This window comes from Saccostrea cucullata, unplaced genomic scaffold (assembly GCF_032062105.1).
Source record: "Saccostrea cucullata isolate Sc308-1 unplaced genomic scaffold, CSIRO_AGI_Scuc_v1 ctg4171, whole genome shotgun sequence".
Taxonomy (NCBI): Eukaryota; Metazoa; Mollusca; class Bivalvia; order Ostreida; family Ostreidae; genus Saccostrea; species Saccostrea cuccullata.
The window spans coordinates 30,937-49,401 of record NW_026931696.1 but is presented as its reverse complement, the minus strand read 5'-3'; the positions used below and the strand labels follow the sequence as shown (position 1 = coordinate 49,401).

General features: G+C 32.8%; 1 protein-coding gene across 4 annotated transcripts; it reads left to right on the top strand.

Annotated features, from left to right (window-relative positions):
* The first annotated feature begins 205 nt into the window (after positions 1–205).
* Positions 206–14,613, top strand: LOC134233311 (uncharacterized). Of its 4 annotated transcripts, XM_062715278.1 has the most exons (17): positions 206–376; positions 1,299–1,406; positions 1,722–1,977; positions 2,644–2,691; positions 3,056–3,173; positions 3,469–3,576; positions 3,951–4,053; positions 8,943–9,019; positions 9,207–9,349; positions 9,758–9,790; positions 11,222–11,251; positions 11,925–12,069; positions 12,258–12,389; positions 12,587–12,696; positions 12,907–13,031; positions 13,264–13,440; positions 13,981–14,613. In XM_062715278.1, exons 1-17 carry the CDS (start codon positions 217–219, stop codon positions 14,067–14,069), a joined length of 1,962 nt encoding a protein of 653 aa, XP_062571262.1. In that variant the 5' UTR covers positions 206–216; the 3' UTR covers positions 14,070–14,613. The 4 variants fall into 4 exon arrangements, with proteins under 4 accessions (XP_062571262.1, XP_062571264.1, XP_062571263.1 ...); XM_062715280.1 differs by lacking the exon at positions 9,758–9,790; XM_062715279.1 differs by lacking the exon at positions 11,222–11,251.
* Positions 14,614–18,465: the final 3,852 nt, after the last annotated feature.

Sequence of the window (18,465 nt, the reverse complement as noted above, 5' to 3'; positions counted from 1 at the left end):
CTGCAGAACTCTAGCTCTCTGTTGATAAAACCACAGTGCTATAGATCAAAGCAAAGTAAAAGCCTTCATTTTACAGTGAAGCATATTTGTCATTTGCTATAATAATTATTTCATGTATTACACGTATATAGATAGATCTCTTAAGCACAAATAACCATTATTCATACAGAGTTTTCTGTTAAAAATCTTGCTTTAATTTTTACAGAAGAGATAGAGATGGAGGATAGGGGTACCTCCCCTCCCCCTGATGCACGCCGCCAGAGCACCGCGATGTCTAAGAAGTTAGCGGAACATCCAGTGGTGGGGGAGTACCTCAAGGCTTATGAGGGCATTGTCATCTTTAAGGAGAACTTGTCCAGGGTCATGCAGGACAGAGGTTGGTGTTACATCTCTCGTAAGGTTCATCGATATTCTGATAAGAGAGACAACTCTTAATGACATTAAAATCTATTATTCCTTTATAAATTTGCCAAGTTGATGTGGTTTTTTGTCCAATTTTGCCCCGCAAGCTATGCTATAATTGTTTCAATTTTGTTAATAATTAAAATACATTTCTTTTGGAAAATCATTAAGATTCAAGCAGCATTTAATTTGAGTGAGCAAGAGGGTTTATGAACCTTAAAAAAACCAACTCTAACCAAAATTTGTCTTTGGGTGAACTAAGTGATTTCCCATGTACAGACTGTTTATCAATACATTTTTGCCCCCCCCCCCTTCCTCTTTTTTTGCCCTTATTCTTTTCAATGGGCACATTCTAAATGGAAGGGGTTGAATTCAAAAGAGACATACAGTCAAACATTATTATCTTGAACTATTCAGGATCAAAATTACATTTCCAATACACGAAAAGATGGAAATATGAAGGGTAGAAGGAAGGCATACAAAGAAAAAGTGGTTTGGGCTGTCAGCTTTCTTTGACATCTCCTTGGTATATATTTAAAAAATACTTGTTGTTCAAGATAACAAAATTTAACCATTTATACAGTCACTATATTTTCCTAAAGGATGGCTAATAAAGTCCAACTAGATAACAAGATACCATTTGGGGGGGGGAGGGGGATGCTGGTATAAACTATTTTGAACTTTCCTCTTCATTTTCTTCCATTTTCTTTTGATTTTATAAGAGTGAAGCTATTAATGACAGGTGTACAGGAGATGCTCACTCCTCCTTGGCACCTGATCCCACCTCAGTTTCCGTGGGTCCGTTATATGCCCTCTTTCAAGATTAGTATTTTTATAAAATTTTTAGGTCAATCAATGTTTGTTACCTTCAACTTCTTTCACATAAATACTTTCAGAGTTCCTCCAGGCTAGTGAGCTGTTGCAGGAATTGGACTCTGTCAAGTTTGACATGGAGGGCAAAGTACAGCCCCAACTGGAGAACATGACCAAAAACGTCTACTATAGTAAGTATATCAAAAGGGATGGATCCAAAGTATCATTGGGCAGACCCCTGCAATAATTTCATTCATTTTTGACATTTACTCTTGTTACATTATTAAATGAATGTGATATCAGATTGTATATACATGTACTTTAAGAGGTATGAATGAACATGCTGCTGTTAATTAACAAAACAGAGGAGCTTAAAATGTCTTTTATTCTAAACTTGTTTACTGAATGCAATGATTAAATTCAGCAGACTTTTTATCAAATTCCTGATCATAATTGTTGGTTCTAGTTTTGCAATGAATCGATTTGAGAGGCTTCTTATTTTACAGCTCTGGAGGAGATAATGAGTGTACTCAGCAGTATGTTGTACATCGAGCGTGAACCCTTAGTGTCCTCACTTAACGGAATGATGGTGTCTCGTGACCAGACTCGTAACTCCATCCAGCAGCTGGAGAGATCAGCGGACTCGGGGCGGGGTCAGACCGTCACCAGGGGGAGCAACCACTCACTGTCCACCAGGTTCCCCCAAAGTGCCTCGTCAGAGAAGGAGGCCTTCAAGGAGCTACAACAAAACTATGAGAGATTGTAAGTTTTCAGGGATGGATCTTTATTGGTGGGTAATGTATAATGTTAACTTTATATGTCAAGAGAAAAGGAATATTTGCTTTCTTTAAACAAAATTGATGTATTGTAAGGTTCTTGACTAATGAGAATTTCCCACTTTACAGGCATAAAAATTTTGTTATCTTGTATGATGTTTTGATATAATTGTAGGTAAATCTTGATAGGGCCATAATAAAAATATTCCTAGATTCTCATCCCCGCCCGCCCCGATTTTATACCCCCGCCTCGATTTTTTTTATTTCTGTTTTTCTTCGTCTTAATTCTGATCGGGATCGGTATTCATCTACCATTCTACTTTCGTTTTAAATCCCGCGAATGTCAACATGATTTTGACAGCTGAAAAGATGGTAATTGCGGTAATACATGCGTATATATTTTAAACAAGGGTCATTGGTTGAAAAATATTGGAGATGATGTGAAGTAAGAGATAACTGAACCTTTACTATGACTTTTATTTGGGTATTGTAGATAATTACACCGATTGACCAGGTCAATAAAAAGTCTGCAAAATTGAAAAAATAAAAAATATAAAATAAAAGCCGCCCGCCCGCCTCGATTTTTAAAAAAATTCGGATGAGAATCTAGCAATTTATTTATTATGGCCTAGAATAAGCTTTTATTTTTTAGGCAACTGCAATTGAATGAGGAGTCAAAGAAACATGAAGAACAAATGAGGTAAATATAATTATATTACAACTAAAATTAAATACAGGCAGAGACAGGCCATTTTGATAAAAAAGAAATATCAGAACAGAGGTGTATGGTTGGACAATCCATTATAAAGGGAGATCATCTCATTGGCAAGTGTTTTTGAATTTCAAAAACTTTTTACCTACCCTTTTTTTCTCCATCGTGAGTTGAGAGAGGACAGCCAAACAATTTTTTTTAAGATGGCCTTAATATGATTTTAAGTATGGCACCAAAAATTATCTATAGTCTTAAATTTCAATGAAGAGTCTAATGAAATTTGAGATTTTATTACACTTTATTAACAGAGTGTAGTATTTGTGCATGATAATATTTTTTATTATTTCCCCAGACACAACACTGTGGTTATGATGGAGATGCAGGACACCATTAACGAGTTACAGCGAGAGTTAAATGCCCTTGGTAGAGCGTCTGGCCAGGAGAGGCCGCCATCTGACGGAGTCCAGCAGGTATGTATTTTATTTGTTGTTCTTTCTCGTAAGAATTTTAGTATCATCACAATTATAATGGAAATATTTTCATCAGATAAGAGGGAAAAATCTAGAAATATAAGAAATGAATTTAATTTTTGAAGATTCATGAGGTACATGAACTACAACACTTCACACTGGCATATTTATCATGAAGTGCTAACACAGAAAAGAGTACTTCTGAATCAATGTACAGTATTTAATATCTTTAATTACATTTTAATTACTATAGTACAGCTCAATCTACTTTAATACTATCATCATTACTCCCCAGGCTCCACCAGAGTCAGCCATTATGTTCACCAGACTGGATTCTGAGAGGAATGCCAAAATCATGAAGCGGGCGGTCAATGACGAGAAACTGGATGTCAATAAGTACAAGGTAATATTAATATCAAAGATAGACAACAGATTCAATACAGTAAAACCTGTAAAGTGTCAGGATTGGGCATTTCTGCTTTGTTTTAAATGCAGTTCATTATGTCTGTTAATTTCACATTAATTTTTTAAAACAACAGGGAATGAAAATAACTCTTCTTGAAGTGTAAATTAACTTTTAAGTGTTTCCTAAAGTGGGTTTTACTGTACTGACAATGACCAACTTGCTAGATGTGATATTACTGACAGCGCAAAGTATTTTCAAGACCTCTGTTCTTTTGCCTGAATAGAAGGGTTCAAACAGCAAAGCATCAGATCATACATTGGACTTGTTCAATTTTGACATGGATTTCTTACATAAGTTATGTTATTTTATAGGATGCTGTAACAACCATGGATGAGTATGTGAGTCTTCCAGCCAAAAGACTGGGTCACCTTGTCAGGAAGTACGTCCATCACAGCAGGATGAAGGAGATCGAAGGTAAAATGTCCTGTCTCCATAATGAGTAATGCTAAAGTGAAAATAGAGAGGACTTTTGATCAGGAGAAGTGAAAGTAAAGAGGATCTTTAATTATTTATTCATAATATATCATCACTAAGTGTTAGGATATAAACTTAACTTCTGAAAAAAACTTTCAAATTGGTATTAAAATTTAACCAATGTGAGAGACAGAAATCACCTATAAGCAATCAGTTATATGCTTTAAGAGAATCCTGCAGTTTATAAAAAGGATCTTTTTATATGTAGATTTAAAAAGTGAGATAATGATATGTGAAGCACAAGTTGCTTAGATAAATACAGGTAACTCTCGAAACCTCGAAGTCCGCGGGACCGAGGAAAAACTTCGAGAGATCAAGAGTTCGAGTTTTCAAGAGTCCGGATTTTTCCGGGTTTGTTTGACAGGTTTTAAAATTAGTCATACCGGATGTAATGATTTTTATGCAGTTCTTACCTTTTACACTTGGTTTTTACAAAACAACGATATGTTTTTGTATTTTAAGTGAATATTTATTAAACTGAATAAAGCAAAAAAAGTACATCGTCAGGTCGTGTATTTAGGGCAAACTGACCATGGTTCGGACAGACAAAAAAATTGACCTAGGTTCGGACAACTTTACTTTTATTTTTTTCAGTTAAATAAATCTGTTTTTCAGAATAATACGGAAATATTTCAATCTCGGCGATCGGATTTTTTATTTAGTCAACACCCCGTGTTTATCACGTGACTCGATACTTAGTGATGGCGCTACGATTTTAGGGCATGTGTAGTTTGTTTTACGTCAGTAGTTTAAAGGAAAAGTAAACACACACTTGCAAGTAAAATCAAGTGAATGAGGCTCAACTTTATTAAACAAGTATGAATTATTTCTTTTGCGTTTCTAAATGATTAATCCTTCCTATTAGTCAAAAATTGTACAAGTTATTTTTTTTTTATTTGTTGTAAAATCTTCCTCGAAGTCTGAAAATTAAATGTACCTAGGTTCGTACACCAGATGACCATGATTCGTACATTGTGGAAACCAAAGTTCAAGCTAATTTAAAAAAAAAAAATCGGAGAGTCAATAAATTACGTGATTGATATTCAAAGCACACGGATAATAATATTGTTTTTAAAAAATCATACTTCATGTAACTATAAAAAAAAATGTATATATATATTTTAAATGTACATATATGTACAGGTATTTTCAATCGATCAAAATGAGGATGGGCTCCTCAAACATATATGATATTATTATATGCATTTTTCAATTTTTTGATATAATAAAATTAATTAATTTAATTGATTGAGTAAATGATGTTTAATAAATTGAAATTTAAACCAATTTATTAATCATAAATAATACTATAAAATTTCTAGCATTTAAAACAAATTCCTATATAGCTCCAAGAATTTTTTATTGGTCTAGAAATGAACAAGTGTCGGTTACATCTTTAATTAATACATAGACTTCTTAATTGTAGATTTCTTTTACAATGAAATAATAATCCTTAGAACAAAAATGGAAAACGTCATACTTATGGATGTGTATGGTCTCAGTATATATACATTACATGTATTTGGGTGCTAGATGACTAGTGTATTATTTGTTCAAAACATGAACGCAATAATCAGAAAGACATGTATTGATGCTATTGCAGTTTATGAAGATCGTACACTGACATGTAGAGAAAAGATTTTATCTTCGCCGTGCGCATTCGTCTTTTCTTTCTTTAGAACGAAAATTAACTGAGGATCAAGCCAACCTGCGAAAGGTGGAAGAAAGTTGAAGAAATCACCCCGAGCAAAAATAAATTGCATTTCAATTCGAACAACTTGTCGACAGCCCAAAAGTAATAATTTAAAACTCATTGTTTGTAATTTAAAAAAAACCCCAGAAAACAGATATTTTTCATTTCTTTTTTTATGGAAACAAAAACAAAAGGATAAAGGTTATCCTGACAATGATCAATTCTTAAGGGTGTGTCAGCATGTCATTAAACAAAATCCTTGGACCTCAGGTATATATTCGAGGAGAGGGGGTGTTACTTTGTAACACACGATACCTTGTCACAATACTAGAAATGGTATAGATCTATACCTATACGAATCCCTCTTAGTACCATTAAGCAAGAGACGATGCCAAGCCCAAACTTTCCCTTGAAGAAGACGAAAAGATTGAATCTAGCTGAGTACAGAACACGAACTTGCAAACAAAGAAATCAGATCTTCTAGAGCAAAACTAGTGTATATTTGTTTTGCTGGAATATGCGGTGGTATTTGAAACAAAATGGTGATTTCGAGTGAAACATGGCCTTCCAAATATGCATTGAGAGAGCAAGAACTAGCGAAATAAATAAAATTTAAATACAATTATATTTTAAATTCCACAATCTCAGTCTCGTTTTTTGGAGGAAACCTTCGACATATTTGAGGTTACAGTCGAAGAAAATTGGAGGGGTGATCAAGCAATAGAAATGGTTTCTTTAATAATAATTTTCAGTGTATTTTCATTGCAAATTACAGACGAACTCAAAATATTATCAGTTGCTTGAAGCTCTCTCAAAACGTAGTTATCAGAGTTGATACCGCTGACTACGGCGATGATTTCTTACTGAAGTTGAAACTGCGATATAACCCCAAAATGACGAAACTTTTGTCACCATACGTCATTTGATACTTATAAAGACAAACTAGAACACAAAAAGGGGGAAAGATAGATAAAGAAAAAGAGATCTAGTTTAAAATGATAAAAAAAACAGTTTTTTATTAGGAATGGAAAAGATATGATTAAAATCTTATTGGAGGTTTCTTATTATACCATGCGGCTCTATATGTAGTATTTGAAAGAAATCAGACACGTACTATCGATTTCGAAGGATTTGGGAGAGAAATCAGAAAAAATAAAATAAAATAAACAACTTATGTGATAAAACTTTGACAAGAAAAGAAAAATCAAAAAAAAAATCAAGCAAAGGAACGACCCCAAAGAAAATGAAAATGCCCCTGGAATATCTTCATTTAAAAGTCTTTTAAATTCTTATTATTGTAAAAAAGGTAAGGAAATTTATCATTTTGGAATAAGAAAGTACAATATAATACATTGCCAATTGCGAAATAATGCAAGTAATTTAAAGGCAGACTTATATAACCAATTTTTATCAGAAACACCAATGTGTGAATACTGTATTGACTCTGTTGAAGATGCTCATCATTATTTTTTTGCTTGTCCAAAATATAACTCTCCAAGAAATGTACTTTTCCAAACAATTCAAAATATTATTGATTGTGATCAAACTCATGAACTTGATTTACTTTTGTATGGTAGTCCCAATCATGGACTAAATATTAATACTCAAATATTTGAAGCAGTACATGCTTTTATCGCAGCAACCAAACGTTTTATTTGAATTGTAATGTATGTTACTCATGCCAACACTTTATAACCGGTACATGTATTTCATTGTAAATTTATTTTTTCTCTCTCTTTCTACTTTTTTTTTCTCTTTTGTTTTTGTTCTTTTGTTTTTGTTACTATGTTTGTCTATTTATTTTTATATCTATATATTGTGTGTTCATTTTGACCTTGTAGGGAGAGGGCTAAAATAGGCTTTGCCTGCTGCCCAATCCCATTCACTTATGTGAATAAAATTTTGTATAAATAAATAAAGAAAATGGTCCAAACTCGAAAGCGGGTCAAACTTTCTTTCACTTTTAAATGTTATCAAATTCCGGAATGCATTACCAAACACTAAGATGTATCAATGCTACAACAAAAGAAGGGGCAACTTTCAATGAATATCTATAATTTTATATTTCATTAGAAAAATGTTATGTTTTAGAAAAAGGGGGGGGGGGCTCTCGCTACTACGAGCCTGTAAATATTGCATATCTTATTTAAAAAAAACAACAACATTTGTTTACTGTATATTATCATGTCCGAACCTTGGTCAGATACGTTCGAACCATGGTAAAAATCGCTTGATGAGTTTAACTTCTAGTTGGAACAGAGTAATTTAGTGTTTTGGTGATATATTGACAATTAAAAAAACCCGAAAGGTTCCGAAACACTTCCCAGTTGATAGTAAGAGTCTAGACCAATGTCACTCGGAACAACAGCTTATTGCTTGTAAGCAAAACAAGAACCGTCCGAACCATGGTCAGTTTGCCCTAAATTTTTTTTTTAGCATACGGATATCATTCTACTCATTCGTTATATGAAAACGGCATAGACCAGCGTCGCGTGGTACATAGCATTGTGACTTTTCCAAACATGTGCATTGATTTAACGAAATTCTGTATGTATTTGTCCACAAAAAGTCGTCATATTGACAGCGAGGCTGTTTCTGAATTTTCATATTTCGTTAAACTTTGAAACTGATTCGAAATAAAAATTTAATTCATTAATTGTTTCGTCTCGTAATCTGCAATTACAGTTTCTCAGCGACACTACGTTTCTGAATTATCGTAATACAGACGATGATAATTATTTTGATAGCATATAGGCACCATAAGATTAATTATAAATCAATTATCACCTTGTAGAATAAGTGTCACCTGAATAAACATCCCGTTTCTCGAGACCCGCGTCTTCTGCCTGGGGTCATTAAATGTCCAGGTAAAGTTGCTAATTATGTAACTTTGTATACACATAGCCACTTCGAGGTATCAAGGGTGAATTCCAATAGAATATGCACAGCGGGACTGCAATTTTACTTCGAGAGATCAAGGGTTTCGAGAGATCAAGAGTTCGAGAAATCAAGAGTAAATTTGCTTAGTTATATAGGGAAAAATTTCGGGACCGGAGACTCACTTCGAGCGATCAAGAACTTCGAGAGATCAAAGTTCGAGCCATCAAGAGTTACCTGTATGTTTTTGGTTTTTCAGAACATGTTAAACAGAGTAAAAGTTTGGATGAAAATGTTTTCGAAATTTTGGACAAAATGGAAGGTCTGCAGAATAAGGTAATTATAAGCATTGATATACCTTCCATAAAAAGACTTATCTTAACCCACTTAATTTCAAGTATAATTTTTATAAAAAAAAAATTCTTGCATGTGACTTTAAATTTTCAAAGGAATCAAATTTGAAGTTAAACTGTAACTTGATAAGTGCACACAATGATTGACTTGACCAATCCTATTTCTACAGAGAGCTAAGCGTTGGGCAGACAAGATGGATGGTATGGGATCAGAGCGTCTACGTCTTGCCAATCTCTTGATGGAGACATTAGATTCTATAGAGCAGGAATCTGGGATATTCCTCATCAAACCCATGTACTCATACAGGGGGAGGTAAATAGAACCACTTTTATTATTTTAAAACTGGTACAAGGGAGGTAGCTGGAAAAGCGTATCATACACATGTACAAGAGAGAGGTTGGTGAGAGGAAATACTAAATACAAAATAAAAAAATAAATGCTAATACCTAAGAAAAAGAGTGTAACGTTTTGACCATTCACTGTTGCGATTCCCTTATTTGGTTGCTAAAGTGTATTAAAACAAATTATGATGAAAGAATAATGGTAATCTAGAATAATTTCTGGTAAATTGTTAACAAGGTATGATATATATATTCTGTTCAAGTATTATCATAATTAATTTTTTACCTATATTTTTTTTTCAGTGATAAATTGTTAATGTCTAATAGCTATATGTAGTAATGGGAACTAATTTTTTAATATACATTTTTGTTCACACAGTCCACTTGACGTTGATTATACTGAATTGTTGGCGTAAGATGCATGAAGAAATCAAAATATCATAAATAATTAAAATACCATGTATCATTTGATTAAATGCTTTTGATTCTAACAAAAATGCAAATTATATCCATGTATTAATAAAATTTTGTTCAGTATCATTTCATTTTTGATAATATGATAAAAATATATAATAGATTCTGTATATACCCAGCTTTGTGATCTGGTTATAATGGTTCTGAAGGTGATATATTAAAGGGTTTTTATCACGCATCATGATTTTTTGATATAACAAAGTTTATATGCTATTAAAATCATCCATCAAAATTTTTTGGTTAGAAAATTAATATTTTGGTTGTTTCAGAGATTCAAAGTTTAAATTTCTCAATATGCATATTTTGATCGCCGATGTTGCGCGCCATTGCTCTGACGTCATAGGTGTCAGTCCTGCTCAAGCGAAGTACTTATTGTGTTTACAAAACGACCCAATGGCTTCGTCTATAAACCCTACTAGTAATTAAGAAATGATAATTGGTTAATCAATAGATATTTATAAATAATTTGTGGCGTTTAGATGAAAAATCAGCACAGGAAAGGTTTTAGGAAGTTTCTTTTACCTGCCAGGGACTTGGTCGGTGCGAGGATTTGTCTATATATTCAGAGCATTGGTTTATGTACGATCAAAATTTTTCTGTATTATATAAAATATATATTTAATGGAAATAGTATTTTTTTTCAAAAAAAAAAAATCAATATGCATTTAATGCACAAAGACTAGTGTTGTGAAGCTCGTAATGGCGTACCATTGCGTACGGCCCATTGAATATCGAAGTGTCCTTTCTATCAAATGATGTTCATTGCTGGAACAGATAGAAGATACACAAGATCTGTTTATGTATAATTTATTAAAATAACGAAGAAAGAAAACGTATGACCATTTTTATAATTATTTAAGAAGTCAAAGGTTAATAATTCGATCTATTTAGTCGAAGCCACAGGAGTTGTCAACGGCTTCGTCTTCAATGCCTTCTCCTCTTTTCACGGTGTGTTTATTTTTATGCTGTAGAAGTTAAAACATATAAGATTGAGCATCCATAGCCAAAGTAATATTGTCAATATCAAAATTTCTTTCAACCTAGTGGTGTATTCTTTTTATTTCAGGCAAATATCTATACGGTATAGATGTTTTCTTACGATACGCTTTACGAGGTCTAATTGCCCATTGACACCTATGACGTTTCAGTACCACGTGACCCCTATCTAATTAGTGGAGATTTTCAATCTGAAGACCCTACATTACGGACGTATTATGGCTTAAATACGACAGTTTAAAGCATTATTTTATGATTAAACGATAATTATATGTTTCAAGAATATAATAGTGTTTAATTTTTAAGAAATTTCTATGCGTGATAAAAACCCTTTAAAGATAAGATAATAAAATTTGAAATTGAAATTAAACAGATACACAGTAGGAACACTGAATTTGGAACGGTAATTACTGTGAAGCAGAAATATTTAATATCATTCTGCAGTTTGTTTCCTGTCACAAAAATGATAAAGCATTCACACAAATATGAAGTCTAGCACAAGTATGACCATTTGTACACATGATATGAAATCATATCTCTGGCATGATTCACAATGAATGTCACATTTTCCAACAAAAGAAAAAAATCTGAAAAACAAATAGTAACCTGCATTTCTTTTTATGTACCTTCATTTGCATACAAAAGATCAAGAAAAATTAATGTTTGTAGTCCATGCATGTTTATGCACTAAATTGACTCGGTTCATCCTGTCAACCATGATATTATAAACTAATGTTGCACATATCAGTTACTTCTCATTGCATGGCAAATACAATATATCAACTTTTGTTTTATTCAGAAAAATATACACATATAGAACCTGTAACCTTCTAAAACATAATTTTAACAAGAATTTCACTCTATTGTTCATAATTCAATAGGTGCTAGATCATGATGGTCATGAAATAAATTGAAAACAAAAATTGTAAGGAATTATAAAATAAATGGTTTTATTCTATTGGATAATACATGGAGAAAATCTAATTGTAACTTGTAAGGAATTCTTATACGTAATTTTACCAGCTGGACTAACACATGGAGAAATCTGACATAGCTTTATTGTTCTGTTTTTACAGGGAGATTAAGGAGAGGTACGCCAGTAAACTGAGTCGTCCAACACGCCCACACAGAGTTATCTCCCCCTCACGAGAGTTCAGCTCTTTCGCCCCCGCCCCCACCCCCGCCTCCAACATCAGGGGTCTGACTCGACAGATACAACAAGTAAGGGAATAAATGGAAACCATAACGCACTGATAATTACGATATTAATTAAAAAATAGAAGTTGGATACATGTACATATTAAAAACTTAAAAGGATTTCCTTCAAGGAAATTCTGTAGAACATTTTATTTTTACGACACCTTATTTTGATGAGATATTTATATTAAAATTATTTTTTTTCTTACCAGACAAGTGACCCCCCACAGCAGGCGTTTTTCAGGAGGGAGATTCCCCGCCCCCTTGAGGGGGACGAGACGGGACTGATGGGGTCCCCTGCACTGGCTAATTTTAATACTGCAGTACAACGACAGACATGGAATGTAAGTAACAAATGGATTTATTAATTGTTCATTTTCATTTCCAATAATTTTCTTAAAAAATTCTTCAACAAAGAGGAATTTCACTTAATTAGAATGAACAATACTTGCTATTGACGATCTAGAAAATTTGCGGAGGAATACGTTTTGGATTCAGTATGACTGGAGATTAATAATGCTTTTCCTTTCATTATTTTCAGATGAACACTTCTTTGGCTAGGGGAGACCCTTCTGATCTGAATGCCATGAATACACCTCGAATCCTAGAGCTTGATATAAACAGAATGCTGATTGGCCAAAATACTATCAGGTAATATCAGAGCAAAAGATTTTGATTGGCCCTTTCTAAATTGCAAGTTTTTCGAATTGAAAGCATTCATTTGGCTGCTGGTTATGCCTCTTCTTGAGAGAAAACATAGTAAAACAACTGACAGAAATTGTACATATTTTGAAGATTTAAAAATTACAATCAACATTTGGATGATCTTGAGTTGATTTTGAATCCTTGTTTTATTTTCAGTTCTAAGTATGGATCCCCAGGCCTGACTGATGACAGGTTGATAAACGCCTCACAGAACAACTTAAGATCCTACGTCACTGTCAACCGACCAATGGTCAACTCCACACGACCAAGGTCATTTACTGGTAAGCTATTTGTAGACAAATTATGTGATTGCCGATCAGATTTATTACTTTGATGAAATGAAAATTGTCTCAAGGCCAATAACATAGAAAACAACTTTTAATAAGTAACTTTGAGTGCATAATTGTGAGAAAAGTGGTGATACAATTCCAAGACTGTAAAAAGAAAAAAGTGAGTCAGTATAGTCATCAAGTGAAGTTATTAAAAAAAATTATTGAAATTCTATTCCTCTAGGTACAAAGGAAGTTCCAACGACCACCCCTGTATCTCGCTCAATCACCTCCAACAGTGCGGGAAACAAGCGAGTACGACTCAACGAGTCTGAGATGTCAAACCGACACTCCATACCCAGCACCCCTCCTTTACCTCCTATCTCCACCCAAGACACAATAGAACAGGGACCCTTTAAAGGTAAGCGAAAAATCACCAAAATGCTTTGCCTTTTTCTTTTTTCTTAATGAGAAAATTAAAGGTAGTAGGTGAAAATCAATTTTTAAGTGTTTAATGAATGAGCATTGATGCCACACATACATGTTATGTATAAATTTACTCTTTACATCAAATTTGATAAGGGCTGAGAAAAAACCTTGAGATATAAAATTATTTGAGATATTAGGGGTTAAACAGTTTAAAAAAAACATTGATTGGAAGATCCACATTTCATTGACATATCCAGGATATTCGAGATTTTGACATTGGAGACACCCATGATCAACTGTTTCCCCAAAATGCTTTGTCTCTCTTTCTCTTTTCATCATGTAGGTTAATCCTCAATAAAAATTAAATCATTCTGACTTGTTTTTTCACAAGAAATATTTTGATATACAATAGATTTATATAGAACCATTTATTCTAACAAAGACCTCATTGTCCATGAACTTTTTGGACAACCCTCTTATATTGAAGTGTTTGGTCAGTGAGCATTGTCTGATTTACCTCTTTATTTTGTAGAACCCCCAAGGAGCCCCCCAGGGTCATCATTACGAGGGTCTCCTACCCCCAACACCCACATTAGGGAGGTCATATCACCACTGAAATAGACAAATATAGAAAAAAAAACAGACTGAAATAGACAAAAAATTGACAAGCAGTTCACATGTACTAAGCAACATCTTAAAGCTTGAATGAATGGATCCGATACTTCTTTTCTCTGTGGAATTTTGCTGAAATATACTTCAGCAATTACAATAGATGCTGGCTTTCTGACATGATGGACTATTTTAGTTGATGAAGGATAATACTTTTTGAGGGTGAATAGTTTCATGTGATTGATTGATTTTTTTTACATGCATGACCTTCTAGTTAAACTTTTGAAGTGAGTAATGTGAAATAGGCATGGCTAGACTATGAATTTTGAAGTTTGTATTTTGGTTGACACATTTAGCAACATTGTTTATTAGCCTAGTAATTGATTAACATTGACCTTAAAGGTCAAATATGAAAAATCCAGGCTACTTTGTTTTATTTTGGAATGGAGTCTTGTTTGCTTGTTTGTTAAATATGTTATTAATAAAAAACAAAATATGCATAAGAGAACTTATTCTTGAAAGTTTACAATAGTGCTAACTATGTAAATGTTTTTGGTAGTTTAAAAACTTCTTGTTTTTGTTAAACACATAAAAAATTTTTTAAAGATAGCTTTTTTTGATTTGAAAAGAGCCGTCCATTCATTGCTCAGTTTAACTTGTTTCATTCAAGATTAATACCTGTACAATGTCATTAAAGTTTTTATGAAAACTAATATTATTTTGATTATCTTGATATTATACTTATTTTTTTTTTAATCAGTATTTCAAGAAGTATTGTGATCTTTTTTGAAAACAATTTGAGAATTGTGCAGATGTTATGTTTATAAATATTTTATATTTATTTTATTTTGTTTTTGTCATAATTATATATTTTTAAATGAATGAAGATACTGTGATATTAATAGCCACACCAAGTTCACCTTAAAATTATTTTTTTAATTCTTCACAATCACTGAATTTGAAAGTGTCATGAATGTTTATCTAGGAGTAGAATATTGACCATTCAAAACTATGGTTATTTCATAAATATTCAATTTTCAAAGAAATTGTTGAAATTCTGTGAATGTGTGACTATGACTATTATTAGCTGCCTTGCCATGCTTTGATGAACTATGTATGAATAACTATAAAACATTCTTAATACTGTGATAAATCTTTTGTCTGTTAAATAAATACATTGCTAATTTGAATTAAGTATTGTGGTGTTTCATTGTAATAGATAGACAAGTGTATGGTGAAGACAGATAAAATATTGGTAACACTAACTAGGAGGGGTTATCAAAAAGTTCGAGGACTGAGGCTATAAAATTAGTACTATAGAGTCTGCTTTTAAAAAAATTATGGAACATAAAGCAACAAAAAAAAAAGAAATGGTGAAAATTTTAGCCTCATACGTTCATTTTTTGCCAAATTATTATAAAGTGAAAACGACAGTATATGATCACCCGGCGCTGTTGTCGTTTATTTTCATGACGTCCGCTAACGTCTATGTTTTTTCAATGCCCGCTTCTTCTACCTCATACACTGTTTTGATGAGATTCCCTGGAGCTGAGTAAGAGTTAAACCTGCCTTGTTTATATGATTTTCCAATGTCATGAACAGTGGCCTTCAATGAATATAATATTCCAAATGGATTAATACACTTGGAGAGATCCTCGCTTGACTGTGCCGGCATTGTTGCTTTTTGGAGTTGAATATCTACAACACATGATCAACGTCATTTTTTGACGAGATTGATTTTTCACACCTTGACTGCAAATCAACATCAACTGTGTATCCCTTTTCTATCTGAAACTATTTTGACATAAAAAAGACAAGTACTCTGGATGCATATTATTTCTCTGTAGCCAGTTTTAACAAATTTTAGGTCTATTCCAGTTTTTTCAGGGGCAAAACTTTATAGAATGTTGGAAACGGAAACCCCTTTCTTCTTAAAACGTCATTTTCAAGGCCTCATTCGTTTGGACATTCCGTGTAAAAATTACGATTCGATAACATTTCATAGAACTTCCAGAATAAAGTGAAAATTTTATATTTTATGGATCAATTGTGTCCCGACACATACCTGAAGTAAAGTGATTTTTAAAACAGTTTTCTCAGTTACACATAGGTCGCAAAACCGTTATGTTCGGGGTTGCGCCGCCTGGACATACCATTGCTTACAAAAACATTACTAATTTATTAAAATACAAAATTTATAATTTATGGTTTATTCTGTAGAAAGAAAAGATGATGCTTACTAGATATTTTAAGGATTTAGATGTATAACAGGGCACTTCCGGTAAAAATGACGGCGTTTGCCGATGATTGCCATTAAAATTCATTGATGTACCTAAAACGGTTTTAAATTTATGACGCTTGTCCACGAACTTTCTGATAACCCCTCGTACATTACATGAATTTCTATGCACCAGTAATACAAAATTTTGGAATATAATTACAGTTTTTTCCCTGTCCATCCTTCTGTTTAGCTGTTGCAAAAACTTTGCCCATAATGTTTGGTGTGTTGAAACTATGGTTTTCCTATTTCACATGTGTATTCTTGTGATAAGGACATCTTGAATATCGACAACTTTGACCTTTGAGGTATAATCACTTCTGCAAAAATTTACCAATCGTTCACCTTGGTCATAACCTTTGAACAGTTGGTGCTTTCATATTTCTTTTGCGAATGTCACAGAGAGCGCATGCACGTAGCATCGATTTTGAAAGGGGGCGGGCAGCCACAGAAATTTTTTTTTACTTACCTGAAAAAAGTTGAAAAGCCCCCCCCCCCCCCCAAAAAAAAAAAAAAAGTTAAAAAAAAACCAATATTTTTTTCCCTCAAAGTCGAAAATCCTGATTCGTGGGGGGAGGGGGGCAAACTTTTTTCACTACCAATTCCTTTCCATATCCAATTTTTGAAGCTTATATTTCATTCATATTACTTTACCTAAGTATAAAGGGGGGGCAAACAGACTTTTAATGTATATTTCCAATAGTAAAAGTAGTGTTGTCAAAAAAAGTGGGCGGGGGGGGGGGGCTGCCCCCTCCCCCTTTTGCTACGTGCCTGCAGCGGTCATTGATACATGTAAATAAAACTTTAAAGAAGTCCAAAACAGAACATTAAACTATTTTCGTCTTGATACAATATCAAGAGATGAGGATGTCGTGGTAAATCATCAATGAAAGAGAGATCTGCTGTCAGGATGGGGAAACGTTTAAGTTTCCTAATTGTGCATGGTACAACATGAAGGTCCACCGATAATTGTTGATAAGCTTAGTGTACTTCGGTCCACCAAGGTAAAAAGGTTGGTGTCGAACCCTGTTATGTGATGTAAAGAAGCAGGAAACTTGAGGATTGATTGAGATCAAGACCTCCAACTATTTAGAATACCTATAATGGATTTTAATAGTTTCTCTTGAAAAGCAGACCTTTTTTGTATTCATACGAAACAGACAATATTATATAATATAAATTATTTTTTTCAAGTACTAGTATACTTGGGCATAATTTAAAAAGTCTTCTTTTGAGATTTACATGAATCAACCCTAACAAAAAGATACTATAGTAAACTATAGTTAACTATAGTTTACTATAGTTAACTATAGTACCAAAGTTATAACTTTTGAACTTTGATTTACTATGGTGAAAACTTTGGAACTTTGATTTACTATGGTGAAAACTTTGGAACTTTGATTTACTATGGTGAAAACTTTGGAACTTTGATTTACTATGGTGAAAACTTTTGGAACTTTGATTTACTATAGTAAAAACCTTGGAACTTTGATTTACTATAGTGAAAACTTTGGTACTTTGATTAAGCACTATAAACCCTTAAGATTATGGTTTTGCTTCCCATTCTGTACATTATATAAATTTCAAGTTTAAAATTCATTAAAACTTCAGAATTTTTTTTTCAAAAACCCAAATCGGCCCCCAAATAGAACAAAGTACAAGAAATTGTTTTAATGTAAAAATAGTCTCTTTCATCGATAAATAAGCAGTATTTATTTAAATATATTTAATTTTAATTATAAATAATTATATTAATAATTAAAATATTGAAGTTGTTAAAGTAACTACAAAAAAACATTGGAACTTTGATTTACTATAGTAAAAACTTTTGAACTTTGTTTAACTATTATAGTAAAAACTTTGGAACTTTGAAAAACTAAGTTATAAACTTTGAAACTTTGATTTACTATCCTGAAACTTTAGAACTTTGATTTACTGTGGCGAGAACTTTGGAACTTTGATTTACTATGGCGAAAACTTTGGAACTTTGATTTACTATGGTGAAAACTTTGGAACTTTGATTTACTATAGTAAAAACTTTGGAACTTTGATTTAATATGGGAAAACTTTGGAACTTTGATTTACTATGGTAAAAACTTTGGAACTTTGATTTACTATGGTGAAAACTTT